At 34.4% G+C, this 22151-nt stretch overlaps 1 protein-coding gene across 5 annotated transcripts in view; it reads left to right on the top strand.

Annotated features, from left to right (window-relative positions):
- The first annotated feature begins 5816 nt into the window (after positions 1-5816).
- Positions 5817-22151, top strand: part of FGF7 (fibroblast growth factor 7) — a 29220-nt gene continuing 12885 nt past the window's right edge. The window contains exons 1-2 of one of the 5 annotated variants that reach the window (XM_068696004.1): positions 5817-6036; positions 6897-7135. In XM_068696004.1, coding sequence (XP_068552105.1) covers positions 5972-6036; positions 6897-7135 — 304 coding nt within the window. In that variant the 5' untranslated portion in view covers positions 5817-5971. Of the gene's footprint in view, positions 6037-6549; positions 7136-22151 lie in introns of all 5 variants that reach the window. The other 4 variants (XM_068696009.1, XM_068696008.1, XM_068696006.1 and 1 more) reach the window with 4 other exon arrangements.

Below are 22151 nucleotides of genomic sequence, written 5' to 3'. Positions count from 1 at the left end.
CTGCAAATGCTTGTCTATTATCCAAATGGTAAACAACTGGCAAACCCTACAACTGTGACTAAACAGTGTCCCTGTCTCTGACAGGTGAGTAATAAAAAATGCAACCATTGCAGAGAATTACACTCATTCTGAATTTATTCATGAGTTTTTATTAATGAAAAATTCTGCTTGGGAAAAAAAAAAATAATAACCTACCTACCCAGAATACATTTCTATGATTGAAAGCTAGATGCTTAGCTATGTAGGTCACTGCAGCATGATAGAAGTCTGTCTCATACACCATTCTGATTTATGTAAGAATATACTAACCATAATTTTATAACCTTAATGTTATTTAAAATGTAAGTATATGTCTGGAGATGACAAGAGCTCACTAGGATAACATTTGTTTGGCTGTCTCTGTAAGTATGTAGTATGATACAGACTGTAATCTGTGCCATTATTCTTTTCTTCACAAGTTTCCTCCCTAATTTAATGCATGAGATAACTAGTGTTTTGTGCCTTTTGAGTACTTTACTACACAGTGCTAACGATTTTTCAATGTATAGTGTGTATGTGTATATGACTAGGTTTTTGGAATTCCACCCCATTGTTACACCTAGGGAACTCAATAGGGACAGTACCCTTTGGATTTATCATGCCTCTTTAATTAGAGAAACTCACAGCTGTAGAAGTCTGTAGGCAAACGAAGGTGCCTAATATTTTAGGCCATGCCACAAGATTTGCAGTGTAGGTCCATTGTTTCTGTGTAAACCCGTGTTCCACTTTAGGTTTTGGAAAAGTTCCTGTTGTGTTTTCCTTGTCTATTGACTCTCAACCTCCATATTTTAGTTCCTTTTCCCTTGCTTAAATTTCTTCGGTTGCCTTTCTGAACCATCTTCCTCTCTTCATTGCCAACCCCTTCACTTTCCTGGAAGCATCCAATTCCACTCATCTAATTAAATCCTTGAGCTTTCTCATTCAAAGTATTTAATCCCAAATTCTGACCAATTGCCATTTCTTCTTGTTGCATAGCCAGTTCACTTTCAGATGAGTTAAGGACCATCTTATAAGATCATCCACTGCTATGTGATATTGCCAGTTCTCTCATTAAGTACAGGTATGTATCTATATAAGATGGTAAGTCATGTGCCATTATACTTGCAGGACATTTTTACTAATCCTTTTAGCAGTGTTTTCTTTCTGACTTTAACTGGTAACATCTTTACATAAGAAACCCCAGTGCTTTTTGTGCTGCCACCTAACTAGATACCAACAGGTGTTAGTAGACGGGAAGACTACTAATAATTTCATCTTTATTGTGGTTTAATAAGAGAGTGCAAATTGTAGTGCAAGTCTAAGAGAGGACCATATAATTTGCACAATATAGTTCTTTTCTATGACAAGAGTTTAATTAGAGATGTAAAGAAATATTTGAATAAGAGGATAATATTCCATTCTCAATCAACCTTTGTTCAATTAAGTATATAGGCAGTATTAGAAGATCAATGAAGCCACAGTTTGAAAACTAGAAAGAAAAAAAAAAAGGCTGAAAACTGTCCTCCAAAAATCTGCCTTCAGGTGGGCAAAAGGAACTAAAATTGTTTTCTAAGATGAAAAGACTAGCAGATGGACAGGCTAATAATGGGTATGTACTATCATGGCATCAAAGCTTTATTCTTGTTTTAAGCTTTATTCACAAATCATATTTTCCTTATGGTCAATAAAATGTTTAACCAGCAAGTAAATTACAATAATGATTATGCTACATATGGTACTACATGAAGTGTTAAAAATGGCTAGCTTGAGCAATTAAACAGAAATCAATATTTCATACAGAAATTTCTTACAGAAGTCAGTATTTCATAGCATATTTCAGTTTGGGATTATATGTAATATTAATATCTGTATATTTTTATTGCGTTAAAAGAAAACCTTGAAGACCTTATTTCATATTTATTGCTACTAATGTAAAATGTAATAATTACAAGTGAATCCCATTTTAGCTATATCAGCAGGGTACTGACACCCAACATCTTGCCTTGGGTTTGAAGTCTGATACTAAGACTATCTTCCTACTGTACTGAGAATTTTGGGACATATTCTAAAGCAAATTCCAGGATAAAGGATGACAGTTTCTTAGCAATAGAATGATAGTTTCTTAGTAGGTATGTTTTGTCCAACTTGCCTTCAGGGCAACATGGAAGGTTTTTTTGTTTTTGTTTTTAAATGGCCTTCATGACACAATACCAAACCTGAGCGATACGTGTTACAGTAGGTCAGCCTGGAGATTAAAAAAGCATAGATCTCTGTTGTTTTAGATGAAAAAACCTTCGCTACAAGAAGGACATCCAAGGACATCGAGGTGCTCGAGCGAGTCCAGAGAAGGGCGACGAAGCTGGTGAGGGGTTTGGAGAACAAGGAGCAGCTGAGGGAGCTGGGCTTGTTCAGCCTGGAGAAAAGGAGGCTGAGGGGGGACCTTATTGCTCTCTACAGGTACCTTAAAGGAGGCTGTAGCGAGGTGGGGGTTGGCCTGTTCTCCCACGTGCCTGGTGACAGGATGAGGGGGAATGGGCTAAAGTTGTGTCAGGGGAGTTTTAGATTGGATGTTAGGAAGAACTTCTTTACCGAAAGGGTTGTTAGGCATTGGAACAGGCTGCCCAGAGAAGTGGTGGAGTCACCATCCCTGGAGGTCTTTAAAAGACGTTTAGATGTAGAGCTTAGGGATATGGTTTAGTGGAGGACTATTAGTGTTAGGTCAGAGGTTGGACTCGATGATCTCTTCCAACCTAGAAATTCTGTGGTTCTGTGAAAATATGACTGCAAAAAGTAATGGCTTATGGGAGTGAAGACTTTATTAAGCTGTTTCTATTTGAAATGGAGGCCTATGCACAACCTTCCTAACTGGAAGCAAATTCTTGCCCCTCATTTTTCCTTTTCAGCACTGCATAGTAGCAGTACTCTGGACAACTGTTGACTATGAAGCAGGAACCAATTCATGGGCTAACGTAAAGGGGGCAAGGTTTATGTATTAAAGGATGTGTTAAAGAATGTGTATTTTGCATATTCTTATGTTTCATGTGCTCATGATACCTCAAATCCAAACTTGCTCAAGAAATGGCAAACTGCTAGCATTTCAGGTCAACAATTTCCCGGTATCATTAAAGATTTGCAAAGCCCCAAACATACAAGTTTGTAGGAAACTAGAGGAAGAAGTGCCAGTCAAGCTAAATCTTCCATAAACAATCTGAGAGAAATATTAGCTACACTTGGTTTAAACAGAAGCAGGTTGGACTTATGCAAAAAATCCTGATTACTATATGCAGATCAAGATGGCACGCTTTCATTAAAAATTAAGCAGTTGTACTTGTGTAGCAAAACAAACTGTGTGATTAAATAAAACTACAGTTAAAGTATTTAAAAAAGTAAAAGTTATTCTATAATTAGAAAATGTGACGATGTGGAAGCTAGCAGCAGTAATTAAAGGTTAATTACATTGTTCACTAACTGAACTTACAGTTAGTTTTATTTAAAGCATTTTTTGTCTATTCTAAACACAAAACTTCATAAAGATCTGAAGCACTGCGTAAAAACACACTTACAGAAAATTACTTATTTTTCAGAGCCAAGAGAAATAACATGCATATGCCTGGATCATAAGTAGCTCCAGGTTTCTGGAAGCAAAGCTTCAGGTATGGTTGTTTGTTTTTTTTTTTTTCTTCTCTCCTGTAACTGTCAGAACAAATAAGTTAGCAAGGAAAAAGGAAAAATTAAAACCAGTATGGATCTGAAAGTGAAAGTTGTTACTGCTCATTTAAAAAAAAAAAAAAAAAAAAAAAAAAAAAAAAAAAAAAGGAAAGAAAGGAGTATTTAAAAAAACAACAACAAAAAACCATTTCTGCTTGCGTCCTATTTTGCTGAGTTTACATTTTATCCTCAATTGCTTTCTTTATAATACACAACAGATAAGCCTTTTGAATGCCACAAATTTTTTTCATTGCTGTCATTCTGAATTCAGACTGTGGAATAGATCTGAGAAGGCACTGACATAAATCCAGCAAATGCACTGGCAGAAACGTAACTGGCATAAAACACTACAGTCCCACTTCTTGTTAGAATGGTAGTCAGGGGCTTACAAAACACAAAGTCAAGGTCGATATAGCTGTAATCATGGTTTATCAGGGCAAGCTCAATAAAAGCTGCTTCTTTGTATATCTACTGTAGGCATAAGGCCTTTGAAAGCCATGGTATCATATCTTCCATATTACAAAAAACATATATTGAGCCCTTGCTAAACTAGGAAACTTATGTTGAGTCACAGAATATAGGGAACAGTCCAATATGCTGAAATGGAGATAAAGACATGAAAAGTTGATCAGCTTTGGATTGTGAGTAAAAATGGTTAAAATGATAATTTAAAGCAAGTGACAAATTGGATTAGCCCAGCTGAACACTAGGAAGGAAGCTGAGGACTTGAAGGGAAGAAATGACTCATTCTGTGTTTGTGTACAGAAAAGCCTGAGTAATAAAAGGTTGCCTGGTCTTGTACATATTTGATGCTTATTTTGGGCCATTCCAGTGAAAAAAAAACATTTCACTTATGTCCCCCTCACCACAAGGTGGCACGTATGTACTCTGTTTGTTATTTATCTTCCTCTACAGTTTGCTTCAAATTCTAAGAAGTAACTGTTACCCATTTCTACAGAGTGGGAGGAGTGGCAATAGAAGAAAAGCAGGTAATGATAAACAGCATTATTATATCAAGTACAGACAACTAAAGGTAAGTAAACTATTCTTGATTCATGAACTAATTCCAAACTTTCCTTCTTACTAGTATCCTGCAGAAGGGTCTGAAGTGTATTCACATTAAGCATGGAAATTAGACAAGATAAAGAGCTATTGAAAACCGAGCTTCCGTATATTTTACAGATACATTCATCAGAATCTCAACAGAATTTAAGGGTGAAACAGAACATAGGCTTTGGATAGCAGACTGATGCCAAAGAAGGTTATAAACACAGAGAAGCAGAAAGCCAGGCACATCTATCCATGTCTTTGACTCTGTGAAGTTTAAGCCTCCTGGTTATCCATTGGTTGAAGTATGAGGCTTTATTTCCATCACTACACCTTTTCATTCTCATGTTGTGAGTTTCAGAAACTAACAACTACCTCAATGATCCTTGTGGGTCCCCACCAACTCAGATATTCTATGATTCTACCTACGTTAAGGAAGGCTATTTCCTAGTAGCACTTTTTCCTTCATGTTAATAAAAGTTGTGCTTAAACGTCAGGCTTTCAAATATCCAAATATGCATTCTCATTTTCCCCTAGTGGCTAATCAAGTGAAAATCTCAGTGATTTTCCTTGCATTTGTTCCTCTTTTCAAGTCCATGATATAAAAATATGCAGCACAATCTATAATGGTCACAGCACACTCTCCACAATACATAATGGATCCACATGTTTCATATACCCATCAGAAATGCAATAAGCAGACTATGAATCCACCAAGCTGTACAAAAGATTTCAAAGAAAAGTGAGATAAATGTGTGTGTATGAAAGAGAGGAGACATCTTTTTAAAGACAGAAAAATACCGAACTAAACCAAAGCACAGAAACATTAAGTAGCACGCAAAGCAATTCTATCCACACACCATGGGATGTGTACTTTTAGAAAGTAGATTCTTGGAGATTTAAAGTATAAACTATGTACATAGCTCCCTCTGATGACCATTGGACACGATACAATGCAAGTCTCCTTTTATTTTTGTTCGTGCATTCAACTGACAGCTGACTGGTTAAATTCTAATTGCTTCCAAGTGAGGTCAGCAAAGGTATTTATCGAAAAGGACTGAACAACAGACTCAACACACACATGCACGCGCACGCATAAGCACACACATCTCTCTAGCGTGTTGATTTATGGAAACAATTACAATTTTGGTGGAGTCTTTCTGAGCTGAGAAAGTTTGTAGCTACAATAGAGTATCTCATGTTGCAAAAAGCAGACAACAGAAATGGAATACTTGAGTATCCAGCTCTTATCAACAGGAACAAGTAAGTTATCTGTCCTTTTCAGGAACATTCAACAGTTTCTAACAGCTAATAACCTTTATCTTCATTTGTATATGCTAGATGCTAAAAAGCATTAAGAAAACTATTTCTTTTAATAAACTGTAAAATGTAGGAATAAAAATACAGGCTAAGACTGAAGTCTGTCTTGAAATTTGAACTAGAGAAAAGTTATCTGATAGATTGTGCTAATAGTGAAAATATATGTATGAAGCAGAATTTTACCATGCATGATAAAGTCGTTCAACTGAATAAATATGGGATTTTTGGACTGATTTAAGAGTGAGACAGAACTATGTTTACAATCAGTTTAAATGTCTGTTTATGTAAATTGATATGTGAAAGATATCTATTGTATATCTATATATATTTGCATATTTGTAAAAGTCAGCTTAGCATGTCACACATTTATGTATAGTACTTTTCAGTAGCATAATGTGTCCTTGCACGTTTGTAACAATTGATCATAAAGACTTACACTTGAACCTTTTCTCACAGATCTTTTACTTTCAGTGCAAGCAGCAAATTCAAGTAGTACAGAAGGTCACAACAACAAAGGTTTTTATAACTTGTGTCTTTAAAGGATATTCTGACTGAAGAGATTTTTAAGAAGCTCTTCTATTTCGCCATTAACTATTAAGGAATAAACGATCAGGATACTAGAAGAGGGAACTATCTCGTTTAAATGAATCTGTAACTCGTAAAGACAGAAGGCAGGTCGGTGACCTAAGAGCAACAGTCTACTTGAGATTTAATTTTCATTATGTTGTTCATGAACACCCAGAACACTGCACTATAATGCACAAATGGATACTGACATGGATCCTGCCAATTTTGCTCTACAGATCATACTTTTACATTATCTTTCTAATGGGCACTATATCTTTAGCTTGCAATGACATGACTCCAGAGCAAATGGCTACAAATGTGAACTGTTCCAGCCCTGAGCGACATACCAGAAGCTATGATTATATGGAAGGGGGGGATGTAAGAGTAAGAAGACTTTTCTGTCGAACTCAGTGGTATATGAGGATTGATAAGCGAGGCAAAGTAAAAGGGACAAGAGAAGCAAACAACAACTACAGTAAGTAATATTTTTGCTTTTCCTATTTGACTTCTAAGTTTTTAGGCATTTATACACCATTGTTTCCCCATTCCTTAATTTACAGTAATTTCAAAAGAATTTTGTATAATGTACTGACCATTGTATAAGACAAGTTTTCCAATTAATCCTACAGCAGGACATTTGTTATTGATTTTGAAATGCGTCATTTTAAACACTACATTGTAGATCTGCTAATGTATTAGTTACAGCTGGTAACTATTAGCAAACAGAGCCTATTTTAACAAGTGAATTAAGGTTGTAAGAATTAAAATGTATAACCACAAACTCTGCTCATAAAATACTTATGAAACATTAAGCCACGCTTATATAGTCCACAAACTACCTAAAAGTTCTGTATATTTGAGTTCACAATTAAAATATATGCAATACTAGAAAGTTCAATGGAAAGAATTATGTAAACTGTCTTGCAAAATCTTTTAGATAGCTTGCCAAGCCAGGAACAAAATCTATTATAGTTTCTGCAGTTCATTATTACAATGATCATGATGATGAAAAAATATTCTCTCCTCTTTCTTCCAAAAAGATGACTCATCTACAGAGAATGGACATATAATATTTTGCAAAGCTGTACCAAATACAACTTTTGAACTGGCTAAAGAATTGTTGTACTAATCTGTGTTTTTCACACATACACTATATAACTTCAATTTACAACTACTTGAAGGCATCAGTTTTACAATCACTATTCCTGACACTTTGGCTTTCATGTTATTACACATATACTGCATATTTAGAGAAATATGACATAAACTTTAAAAGACATTATTATATATATATATATTTAAATATAACAAAAATACTTAAGATTATATTGCATGTTTCAAAACAAAATTAGAAGGAAAAAGTGCCAGAGACTTGCTTGGTCTAGTGTTTATAGCCATCTGAAAGATCAAACCTTTTCCAAAGATGCTATTAAATACAGTTGTAATACAGGTTGCATGTCATTGTATTTTTTAATAAGAGCAGAGAACTATAAATAAAAAGTAAACTTCAAGAACTGTTCTTAGTGTGATTCAGCTTTCAGCTGAAGTTGACTGCATATTTTCTGTAAAAACAGCACTCCTCCATGTTAAGCACCTAGATAGTGAGCTTCAAAGTTTATTTCTTTACTTCATGACTACATTAAGTATTTGACAACTTATGTGGCTAAAACTTCATTGATTAATGTTACCATTTCTTTTGAAATTTGTTTCCATATGTCTCCTTTCTTTCTACTCTATTACATAGTGCAAACCCTATTGCTCTGAAAGACAACACATGGCGAGCAGCCAAATGAATTATTTGGTCCATATTCAAGAAGACTCCCATTGAGTTTCAGGAAAACATTGTTACAATAGAGATCCATAGGGGTAGTTTGGAAGTGAATGTTGCTCCCACAAAAATAACTGGAAAAAACTATTGAAGTAAATTCTGAGTTTTCGCATATAAGTGAATATCCCCTGTACCCATTTTTTTTCCTGTTATTATTTACAAACAAATACTTTGAAAACATTGTGGCAGTATATAGAGCTGAACAATTTCATACATTTGCTCTTTTGTGGTTCCATGCTACTAAACTAAGAACTTGGTTAGTAATTTAGCATTATTTCAAATTCAAGTAAAGTTTCTCAATTCTCTGCAGGATTCCATGTTGCTGAAGCACACTAATGATACCCTGAAATGTTCTGTAGTAAAACCACTACAGAATATCAGATCATCTTGTACTAAAGGCAAACCATTTTCTTGTAGAGTTTTCTGTGCACTTTATTAAAATTTACTTCCCCCCCCCCCCCCCCCCCCCCATCATGAATTATAGAAACACAACCTTGAGTCATTAAACCCTTACATATATATTGCAGAGAAAAAAACTTTGAACACTTTCTGGTAAATGTAAAGCAAATCAGGAGAAAAATAACAATCAATACTTGAAGGGTTTATCTGGTAACTGAGATACACTAGAATGAAATGTCTCCATTAAATTTAACTAAAGTATATGGGAAAACTCCCACCATCTTAAATTTAGGTCTCTTGCTTGAATTTAGCAATTCTACATTAGGAAATAATGCTTCTGTTGGATAAGCAGAATAGGGAAATATAAGCAAATCAGAGAAACTCAAAACTATCATAAAAAAAAAACACAACATTTTTTGTCATATCCTCTAATCAACAAAACATGTAAAAGGCCTTTTTGAAGATGTGTTTATGGTTCTATACTAAAATACACTTAACAAAAGTGGTATGAGGGGGGAAAAAAAGACACTAACCTGCTTTCCCTATTTTTTTTTTTTTTTTTTAAACATTAGAAGACCAAACTGGATATTTTTATCCAGGGCTTCTGAAAATCAACATTTAAAAATTATATCCATTTCTAAGATGGATCAATTTGTGTGTTCAAGCATTCTCGTTCTGTGAACTTCAGTTCTGGAAGTTTTACATTAGTAAAATGTAAATTAAACCTGTTTCACAGGATTGAATCCCAGAACAGTTGCAGCCAAATTGATCAACACAGTATGAAAAACACTGCTCTTATTAGGAGTATCTTCATATTTTATCCTACTTTTCCACTAATAAGTTCCATTTTGTATCATTTACATGTGTTACTAAAATAAAAACATGAAAAAAATTACATTTTTAACCATAACGACTTCATAAAAGAAGCTGCACTGACAGTCTTGCAGACAGAGTACATTACTTGTTTTCAGCCCATGAATTGTGAAACAAGAACAATTTTCACAATTAGAAACGTCTGTAAAATGATAGATTCATCATTCTACATCATAACCTTGGCAAGTGCCAAAAATTTGCAGAGCTTGTCTCATCAGTCAGAACCACGAATATAAGAATGCAAAGATAGTGAGAAATTAAAGTCTTTGTGTTTTAAACTTCTCCATTAAGTTACGGAATAAATATATATGTATACATATTTTATAGATATCTTATAAAAGTAACACCTGAAAAAAATCTCAAGATGCTAATTTAAGAGCCACTGTATTAAGTGTATATGGACTGAAATTCTCAAACTTAATACTGGAAGAAATCTTTACTGATTGTAATTCACCTGTATTCATCATACACTTGTTTAAAAATACATTAGAAGTTAACTGTTTTGTCCAAAAAAAGTGTGTACTGTGTCAATAAAAGCAAATTGATGAGTCCTGTTTACAACAGTGATGACCTCATTAGTTACCCAAAGAAAATTATTCTGTGCACATTTCAAAAAGCAATAGAGCCTTCTGGTGAACACAAAACTGATATAATACAATAGTAAAATAAACAAATAACTCAAGAGTAAACAAAGCAAATTTCCAATAAGCAGAGGAAATCTCCTTGCACCTGATAGAAACAGCTCTGCTTTCAGTCTGAAAACTAAAATGCAGAGTGAGAATTGCCACACACTGAAAAACTAAAACAAGAATTAGGAAGCAGCCAAGATACAAGGCCATCCAGAAAAATCTGACATTACTCATAACGCTTTTTTTCTTTGACAATCACTTCTTATACCTTGTCCACACATAAACTATTGGCTTTTTATTCAAAAGTAAATTTTGTATCTTGTTCACATAACATAATCTAAGTTAACACACAAAATAGACTTCCAAAATTCATGATCGTAAGAAGAGTGCCTGAGCAGATCATGAAGATACTATGGCATTTTGTTAATTCTCTGTCTCTGACAAAAAATAAATCTCTCCATATTGCTGCTTAGCTTTTAATTCCATTTTGTGTGTGAACTGAATTTCGCATGAATTATTTGGTTTTGTTCTGGAAAAAGGAAAGCAAAAATCAGAGTTTATTTTGCTTCTATCTGAGAGGATTTAAAACTACAACTGGATGATGCATTTAGGACTTTCCATGCTCTGTTGCCTTTGGAATCTCATTTTAAAGACTTCAAAGGGCCTCTTAGTTACAAGAAAAGCCTTCCTGGAACCTGAATCCTAACATGTCTGATCCTATCATATTCCATGTGTGCTCTAAACCCAGAAAGTGCCTATTTCTTCCTCTTCTCAGTGGAGACAGACTACCAAAAATATAAGAAAATAAAAGATAGCCTAGTGACATCTTGGCACAAAATGGCTGAAATCTTGGAATAAAGTTCTTTTGAAAACTACTTCTCTTTTGATCAAAATCCAACAAATAAGTGTTCAGCATCATTAAATGAACTCTAATTCAGTTTTGTTCAAACAAACCGTAAACTGCTAACAAAATGCAGTTTATATGCATCTTAGTGGTTAAATATTCAAACCTTCTTAGAAATCAAAAGTACTTTCAATAGCATTTTATATATACTTCTTAGGGAAAAACAGATGTCAGGCTATGTGTGCTATGCTGTTGCACCAAATTTTATTTCTGTTGTTTATATGCACCAAATTTTATTTCTGTTGTTTATATACACATTAAATAAAGGAGTAAGAAGATTAAATATTTGAAAATTAGGTAACTCAAGGCAGGTATTGATGCACTAGATTCAATTAAGGGTTAGCATGCTCCAGCTGTAAAGCCTGACTTTGCAGCTGCATTCTTGATTTTTCAAGAGTTTGTTGGTTCAGCCAATGAAATGGCCTAAGTAGAAGACAAACCCACACTAAAGTGAAAGTGCTTTTGCTTCACTGCTAATCTTTTCAATCATTAGAATAGAAAGAGATTTTGTTCAAATGACAACATATACATACCTTCCAATAACAGCCAACATTGCCAAGGATGACATTCTCTCGTACAGGGGATTAATTAGATCTAAATATAACAGATTTCCCTACTCTTTCCCTATCTCTAGCTCTTTGTCTAGCACTGGTGGGAATTACTAGCCCCTCAGGTTTGAACCTGCAGAAGAGACACTGTCTATTCCTTGCCCATATCTTACCACAAAATCCAGCTTTTCACTATCAATTGCTGCTGAAGATGGTTAAGTTTAAGCAAAGATGTTTACTGAGGCAGCTGGGGCATGGCTGTCTTCCTGCTTTTACTGACTTGTTTGATAACAGTACCCTCTGGGGGAAGTGAGGAGAAGAAAGGAGGGAATTAAGTCGAACTACTGCAGCAAGATTCTTGAGAGCTCACTTATCAATGCCCAGACCAGAGTTCAACTGACATTGTGCCATGAAACACATTAAAAAGTGTTAATTACTTCTGAATTTACCTCCTGAATCTCCATCACCTTGTCTTTGGTGTGGTATTTACCAGAGGAAAAATAGATGTGAAATCAGAACAGTAGCAGTTCATACTCAACATTCTTCTCACTCTGAACAGGAGGTGATCGCATAAGCTTTGTGAGGGGAGAATCAAGCCTCTGGGCTCGGGCACAGTCAGCAGCTTCAGAAGCTAGAATATACTGACAGGGCCACGTCTGTTTGTGCTTCAAAAGGATGAGCTGAGAGATGTGATTAGCAGAAAAAAAAAAAGGTTGAGTTTACATACATTGTGCTTAAAATGATTCATGTGTCTTTGATACACCTTTATAATTCAGACGTGTATTGAGTTTTTCTGAATCTCTCAATATTGAGATTTATCAGAAGTGAGAAATGTTACATTTTTATGGAACCATCAATTAAGTCTAGCAGCTGGCTGCATAAGGTGGTAATGAATATATTTAAAAAGATAAAAATGTAGTTTTTCTCACCCACATTTTCCTCCACTATTTAAAATTTATCAATGAAAAAAAAAACAAAAACAAAAACAAAACACACACACACAAACAGTATTGTATCACTAAGCATGTTATTGCTCCATCCTGAAGAAAATTTGCTGAAGTAGCCCTGACCTGAGACTCAAGAGACTTGAGGCTAATCCAAGTTTTTAAGCAACTTGCTTACAGACTCTGGGAAAATTCTTCAACCTCTCTGGGTCTCTACAAAAGACAAATTACACACCCCTATGTTAAGAGCTTCAAAAATGATTAGTGAAAAAATTCCAAGCCTACAAAAGAATTGTGTGCTAATGTTCTAGACATTAAATACTTTTAATATAGAATATTGACTAATATAATATTAATTAACTAAAATAAACAAAGGCAACAGCTAGACAGAAAAACACAGAACTCAAATCTTAATGAAGCAATTTTCCATGTAGATAAAAAGATTTTGGTAGACAATTCCTTATACAGCCTTTCTTACAACACAAAACCAAACTCCAGACACATCCCTTCACAGCTTCAAGCTTTCTGTATTGTTTGAGTATCTGAAAGCAATTTTTTTTTATTTTTTATTTTTATTTTTTTTACATTTCTAGGATTCTGGAGTACTATGCAAAGCTGATTTATCCCCCTACATCTTTCTTAAAGCTCAGGAAGATCAAGACATCCTAAATCATGTAATTATACCATTCCACACTGCAAGATATACCAGCTAGCAGTATATTTTGGAATGTTTTCTTCATTAAAACAGAAGAAGTTTAGGCAAATGAAGGCTGTTACTCTCCTTGGGTGGCACACTGCTTTCATTACATAATTGGCTGTCTATGACTATATTTGGCAACTGTATTTCAATTGTCTTTTTTGACCTTTGACTTTATTTTTACTTCTGGATATGAGCTGATGGAAAGGTCAAGTTAGCCTCCTGGTGTATGTAATTTAGAAACAGTACTAAGGAAAAGTTAACAGTGAAGATTCCTATGACAATAACAGAGGCTAACGATCATAGCACTGAATTGTCACACTTTAAAACTTTCATAACACATGACATCATTTATACAAATGGAAAAAATTCTTTGTAACAATTGGTGTTGAAAAGTTGGAAATGGATATTCACAGATGTGGCCCACAACTTCATGAAAACACACAAAAAAAAGTAATAAAAATACCAATGCAATCAATACATTCTCTTGACTGTTATTTAGCTTTGGAAACAAACAACAAGATGAGGATTAAATCATAGTGGGATTTGTTTACAGTATACACACACTGTCTATGACCTGAACATTTTATCAACAGATCACTGAAATGTTCTAAAACAGGCTGAATCAGACAGAGACAAGTAAATCCAGGTTAGCATCAGAAGAACTATTTCAATTAATTCCAAGTGAATACTTGCTCTTATAGCAGGAATCTGACAATTCAAACTAAAAACAACAGGCTGAAATGATAAAAGAATACAGATATTCCATTAAAAACACTGACAGCTTCCTACAAGATATCATCTTTCAAATTTAACCACAGTCAGAACATTGACAGATCAATGAAAAACCATAAATGAAAATACAGATAACATGTCCATTTCATAGCACCAAAATAACTTCTAAAACAGGGGGAGCAACAAATATCACTCAAGTCCACCACTTCAACCAAAATATCTTGTGAAGACCTCTGTTACTTGTAGGTTTTTTTTCTGAGTCTTGTGGCATTAGTTCTTCAACCTTTAATAGCACATATGCCACGCCTAACTTCTATTTTTGGTAAGTTGGTTTGCTTTTTTTTAAATGTATTAATAAACACTGGGAGGTGCTATAGACTAAAAGGATGATGATCAGACTTGTCCTTAGTCATTTTGACAATCAGGAATTTGTCTAACTAGAAAGCCACATCTTCAAAATAAAAGAAAGCCCATGCTAATAAGGTCATATTTTCATTGATCATGTGTGCTAATTTTATAAGCTTTTATTATGACCTTTAAATGTCAAGTATGATTTAATACTTCAATCAGAAGGGACTGTTTACAGTAAATACATGTAAATTGAGAAATTTTGACTCTTACAGACATAAATTATTATATGAACATACAGCTGAAGATATTAGTCAGAAAACTCACAGTCAACATCAGATCTTGAAAAGGTCGGATATGGATCTGGTCTGGGCCAAAGTCCCAGAGCTGCTCAGGTTCTATGGGCTGTTTGCATGCACAGCTGTAAGCAATACAGTGACAAATGTCAAGTATCAAATGCTTGTCACGTGTGTGGAAGTGCCCACTACAGGAGCTTTCTGGCCCTTTTGAATAACAGGTACACACAGTTGTGTGATAATGGTAGGTTTGAATTTGAGTGGCCTACATGAACTCTGAGAGGGACAATGGTCAGGCTTTCTAGCTAGCCATTGAGCCAATGGATTTGGTAGAAAATTGGGGTGTTCGCCAACTCAAGAGAAGGCAGCACAGAGCAGGGAATGAACTGATTCCATTCACTCCCCCGTAGCTTCTGCAGCAAGGGCTTTGTGAAAACAAGAGTTGTACTCCCTGACAGACACTCAGAAGGAAAACAGTAAAGATAACCGAATCCTAGGGAGTGCAGACAGTACTAATACAATTGGAGAGTACACCTTTCACCAGCAAAAGCAACTTCACTTCCACCCTGCTAATTTATTTCCATTGGAACAGCTTAGGGGCTGCATGATGAAACAGAAATCCAAGCAACTGAGTCCTCATTGGTGAGATTTTACAGGGATTTTAGGAAACAGCTATGTGAATCTAGTAATGAGATTCAAACAATGAGATTTGCTTGCTAGGGCTGCCTTACAAGCAAGTACAAAATCTTCCCCATCAACAGTCCGTCATGTTTGCTCACGGGGGGAAACTGCACCTGAGAAGCCTTCAACTCACCACAACCATATCACTTAGTATATATATCACAACCCCACATAAGGACAGTGACAAAGACGTTGGTCCACAGTGAGATTCACTGTACCCTATCCAGCACTATTGCTTGTATTAGTTTAGCACAACTTACCAATATAATTCCATAGAAGTACAAAAAGAAAATCTCTACCACATAATAAACACCTGACATATGAGCTACAAGCATGACAAATAAACAATATTTGGGGACAGGGAATTGATATTCAGCAAAAGAGGCTACTTGCAAATTAGCAGGTGACAAAAGTGATTATCCCATTTCAAGCAAGCTCCATTCTTCTAAATGAACCTTCTATTTCTTTAACTAAGCATGGAGATCCTGGCCAATATTTCCAACACAGATTTATAACCAAAACTGAAGAGAAGGTACATGAGACCCAGGGCAAGTGAGTATTTCTTTAGAAGACTCTAAGATACTGTACAAGTCAGAAAAAATAAAAAAATAATAAAAAAATCATAATTATGATTCCAAAAAAAGTATTCATCCACTCAAGAAACAAATAATACCCCCTACCTCATCAGATAAGAAATGTAGAGAAAGCCATAAAGAGATCCAATGGGAGAGCCTTTTCCCTGTAACAACCCCCCCTTGCTCACTGTTAGCCTCTCCTTCCTTCCACTTACTAATGTAATCAACTACACAGGTGTTTTGAGCATTTTGCTCTCTTTCACATCCTGCCACCCCTACAGTAGTGGTACTCTGTTTTAGAGTGCTGCTATTCAGTCTAAGCATCTGTTTCAGCAGTCAGGAGACAAGTTTTCTTACTGAGGTTCTACAGTACAAGTGGTCTGGCATATTCCTCTACCTTACTGCCAAGGTAACAGCCATACATCGGGTGAACTGGTGTTGGAGTTTGTAGTTAATATTCATTAACTCAAAGGAAAACAAGTGTTACAAGAATTTTGAGTGTAAGCTAAGGAGAGCCTACATAAATTATAAACGGCAAGAATTGCAGGCCGCTTTCACACGTCCCTTTAAATGCATTTAATCTTTAGCAGCAAAAACAATACACCGTTAGTAAAACTATTCTTCTAAATTATTGTACACCCATTTCAGTCAGAATGTTCAAATGAGCAAAATGGTGCTCAGGCTACTTGAATGCAAACATCAAATTAAAATTACTTAGTGTGCCTTCTATTCTGTCTGCTTCTCTGTGTGGCTTGAGAAATTCAGTCTATAATACTGCAAATAACTGTCATGCAAAAAAATTAAAGAAAAAAAAAAAGATTGCCACATTTTTCTAGGAAACTATTACCACATCTTTCAAGGAAATCATGCTCTGCTAATTTTCTTAACTAAGTAATCCAGTGTTTTGAATTTGAATACATCTATTTTAATCATATTGTTTTAGGGCATGTTCTGAATGATTTAATTATGATTTCTAAAATGGCACTTTCATCCAAAAGGGACACTGGAAGCAAAACCAGTCTATACTAAGATGGTAAAACTAGCATCATTTAGACAAAACGCATGTGATTTTTCATATGACTCATAAAACAGCAGGCATAAAAATCCTAATTTAGTAAGGTGGTGAATAGCCTAGCTCTGATCCAACCAGACTATTTAAGAGGATGTGATGAGTTCCAGTGCCTATATCATTTAAGCACAAATTGATCTAGTGGTAATGATGTATTTACGACAATTATTGTGGAGAAATTATTCAAAATTGTTTTAACATTTGGAATGTTATACATACCTATCTTGGGCAAGAGCAAAGTGAAAATTAATGCCATTTTTTCTTCTTATATAGCAAAATATTTTATAAATATGAGCAGGTATTATATACATACTTTCTCCTTTTCAGACAAGATCTGTAAACATCTCAAAGACAATTTTCTAAAAGTGATGACAAGCACTTGAGTGATATTTCAAGTTACATTTCCAAAAGGAATACTTAAGCCTAAACCTCACATATATATATGGTACTTACATTTCTAAATTACTTCAGGTGATATTTTCAAAAGAGTGAAAGTAGACATTGTTATCCACTGAGACAAAATAAGTAATAAAACCTGCATTTCCTGGCCTCCTAATCACTTGCAAGTGACCATCTTGTATCCATAAGATATACTTATTATTATTATTTTTTTTAACCTGCTGGGGCTAAATTAAAATGCATGACTATCATTAAAACAAACAAACCTCTTTCCTTCCCTTTCCACCTCTTCACATTAGCTGTTCACTATTTGTTTCTATCTGTGATGCCTTTTTGTTTGTGGTATATGAGAAAATATAACAAACTTCAGTTTTGTACAAGGTACACAAGAAGGTAATTATGTTTGTTTCCTCAAAGAAAATTATGTGAATTCCAAAACTAGAGTGTGTTCTCATCCGACTGTAGGCGAGGCAGGAAAATGCACAGTATTTCTGCCTGTATATAGCACTGTAAATACTGATGACCTTTGTTCACAACTTAGTATACTGTCTTATTCACACTTCAACAGTGCAGGTATGGATACTTTCAGATGACTTCAACTTAAGTGTAATTACTAGTTAAAGCTCCTGTTCCTAGGAGTTAGTTACAGCTCCTGGAAAAAATTTACTTTATTCCAGCTCTAGACCCATCAGAGGGGGATGCTTCTTTTTTTGTTCTCCTCTTAGTCTCTGTTAGGTACCCCTGGCAAATTATGTATATGTCGTCTATGGTGTGCTGCAATTTATCTCATAGGTGGTATTGTACAAATAAAATAAAGTAAATAAAAAATACTGATTTAGTTTCTGTTGAGCTGTGCCATGTTTATTTCATTAACATAGGTTTCTGCCTAAAAAAAATATTCCTTTCTTAGTGTTTATGATATTTGATTGAAACATTCTCAACAATGCAGAGATGTAATCAACATGAGAAAGTAATTGTAGAGAAGTACAGCATTAACTCTCTTTTCAACATATAGTCAAGATATGGTTGTTCTACTCTTGCAGACATAATGATCAACTATAAAGAACTATCAATAACAGTCTAAATAGTTGCTTTTGAAAGTAGGAAAAAAAATTGCACAGCTGTGGAGGAGTTAAGTTACTCACTAGTGGAAAAGTTATCTATCCCTGTGATTCATCAGGAAAAGTTTGCTCAGGAGTTGAAAGACCCATATTAGGAAAGAGAAAAATACAGTCAGTTTGTAAAAGCCTGGCTCTATTGAAATCAGCAAGAGTTTTGATACTGATGCCTTCTAATGGACTGAGGAGTCAATCTGAAGGATGCCAAATAATAACTATTGCTTTTGCAAATCCACGTGCTTTTACTTTAAAATGGAGTTTCATAAAATTGGCAATACAGACTAGGCATAAAGAAAAATGAAATTCTTCTTCCACCGTTAATCTCTTCTCGACTTTCAAGTCAGAATTGCTTATCTAGCTTACCAACAGCTATCTCTATTATTCTACTGAAGGTACAGGCTTAAGGGCACAATACATCATAATACACCCAATTGATGATATTCAATTTGAAAAATATCTGGCTATAACTCCTCAAATATATGTTGAAAAGTATATTTCTGCATAGAAGATATAAATGGAAGTTTATACTAAGTTTTTGGACCTATATTAAAACCACAGGTCCACATATCTATACCAAGTAGAAACTGATTGGATTATTTACACTGAATAAATTTAATAGTAGAAATAATATAATCTATTTTTGTACACATCTTTTACAGTGTAACATTTGCATTCAGATATGAGTCATGTATACACTTATAGTCACGCAGGTGGCACAAAAGGAGCAAGTTAAGAACAGCAGTAGTACTTTGTTTCATTCTGTATGGTAAAAACAGACCTTCTTGGTCAATTTTGGTACTATTTCTCCTGCTTCTTGTTGCAATACAGCTGAAGTCACAAATATTTTTAAAAAGAAAAGGTTTATTCATTACATTAAGTGCTTGGAATAGACGTAATTGTTTCAGTCACAGCAAATAGCATAACAAATTCTTTACCAAGAACAAGAATTTATATATAATTTTAGAAAGTATTAGTATGGTTACAGCCAAGCTCTGTGCTGGCATAATTTCATGGTCTTCAACTCCGTTCTAAAATTTCCTGTAGAGTTTAATATTACACAGTAACTTTTTCTTTTACGTTACAATCACTAGTAAGAGAAGAAATAATCTTCTCCTTACTTCATAAGGAGAAGAAATAATCATAAATAATCATAAAAAGTTACAATCACTAGTAAGAGAAGAAATAATCTTCTCCTTACTTCATAAGGAGAAGAAATAATCATAAATACAATGCAGAAACAAAAAAAAAGAGACCTGTAAACCATATATTCTGGTACAGATTGCTTATGTATTACTTCTGTGGAGTTCACTAAACTTCAAGACATTGATACATATAAAAGCAAAATAAGAATTATGTAAATCGTCACAAAGAAATTAAAAAGTGAGGCATTCCCAAAGGCTGTTGTCTAAAGCTGTTATCAAATGCTTGATTGGCATGAAATCTTCCATTTGTCTTAAGATCAAGAGAAAAGTATGTCTTAATGCTTATGCCAGTGACTGCACTGTAGTTTATCAAATTGGCTGTTTGATATTGTCACAGATGGAAATTTGGAATTCTACCAATATAATAATATGGCTGCCAGCATGAATCTGAATTTAAGATATTAAATATTTTAACAGACTGGTCATAGACAACTTTATTATCAGCAGTCACAAAATAGTGATATAGTATCCGTGTGCTGAGAGCCAAGAAAACTACTGCAGGCAAAGAAAAACTCACATTTTTCCTTCTGCAGTTCAGGGCCACAGAACGTATTCCTTAGTTGGTAAAGAAATTGAAGTAGTTTCTATCCCATTTTAAATAGTTTTAAGTAGTTTATTGAGAGACCACTGTTATGGCATAACAATTTTACTAATGTTTTAAAATTGAAGTTTTAGTTTAATTTCTGTCAAAGTGATTAAAGAATTTTTTTAAGGGACTTGATCACTAAGAGCTAGGTTTTTAAGGATGTTTCAGTAACAAAGGTGGAGTTTGGCAGTAGTACATTCATGAAAATCCTCCTTTTAAACAAGCCTGTAGGTGGGGCTATCTGAGGTAATGCAAAGGACAGTTGATAACGACACAAGGCAGCTTTCTAGCTTCATGGTTTCCATTTAATATATCCTTAACTGATCTAAACAATCATAATGTAATTGAAATAAAGGTAACTGCACTTGGCATATAACAATTAGAACAAAAGCAAGGGAAACTGTTTATATGTGTATATATATATATACATTAACAAATAATGCATAATAAAAATGTGTTGTGCTTTAAAGATTTTTTTTCATATAATTTGGCTAAACCTATGCTCTGTTAACTGTTTAGTCTGCTAACTTTATGCCATGACATTTTACATTTTAGCTATGACCAATAAATTCTCTTCAGAAGATACTACTGTCACAACACCCTGGAATGTGTGCAGCCCTTAGTTCTTCCTTTCTACTTTTAAGGGTACAAGTAACTTCAACTAAAATTCTAGGACATTATTTACATGCAACACTTGAGAAGACCAAAGCACAGGAAGGCTGTGGACCTGTGACAGATGATGCTTATTACCTTCTATACTGTAATGAGCAATCCCAGTTGCTACTGGAATCAGGTTTCATGGCCACCACAAGTACTGTTACGACACAATTGTTCTGGAAAATAAGATCTGTCAGCATATGCTACTAAAATAAAAACAATTAGTTATATACCCAAAGTATCTGTATACAAACCAAGCCCATATCAGAATCTGACACAAACAGTATTCACCATAGAAAATATTTACATGACACTAGCTGCATTTGTCTTCGCACTTGCTTCATGATATTATGCACGTGAGCAAAACTTGGTATATAATGCATAAGCATTTCTATCACCAAACTCAAAATGGTTACCACCTCATTTCCCTCTACATCCTAACATTTGAAGTCAAAGCTGAAAAGAAAAAAAGAAAAAAGATGGGTTTTGATGTGGCATCATAAAGCTAGAAGAGAACTAAAGATTAACGAGGAAAGTAAAACATTTATAAACATTTTATCGTGTAAATAAAAACAGAGGTTTAAAAAATCTGCCTGTGTGTAAATCAATGACAAATATCCTACTGATTTTCTTAGAGTCAGTTTTACATCTTACACAAAATTTTTGGACTGTTAAAATGGTGTGTAAATAGAAGTAAATTAATGATATCAGATTAAATAAAGACAAGGAGTTATTAAGCTATTTAGGAAAAAAAAAGGATTATTGGATAATTGACGTACATTTTGATCAATATACTGAGTAAGACAGGAAAATATCAGGTAAAAAAGCTATGAAAAAAAGATTTATTTATTGGAATTAGATTAGATGATCTGGATTAGATGAGATTAGATTAGATGGATTAGATTAGATGATTTGGTTGATCTGTATTTTGAGTTGTTTTTATTTATTTTTTTTTTTCATTTTCTCTTTCTGCTTGCTTAGTGTTCAGTGTTTGGTCTAATAT

Source organism: Anas acuta, chromosome 12, assembly GCF_963932015.1.
Source record: "Anas acuta chromosome 12, bAnaAcu1.1, whole genome shotgun sequence".
NCBI lineage: Eukaryota > Metazoa > Chordata > Aves > Anseriformes > Anatidae > Anas > Anas acuta.
This window is presented reverse-complemented; position numbering and strand designations above follow the sequence as displayed.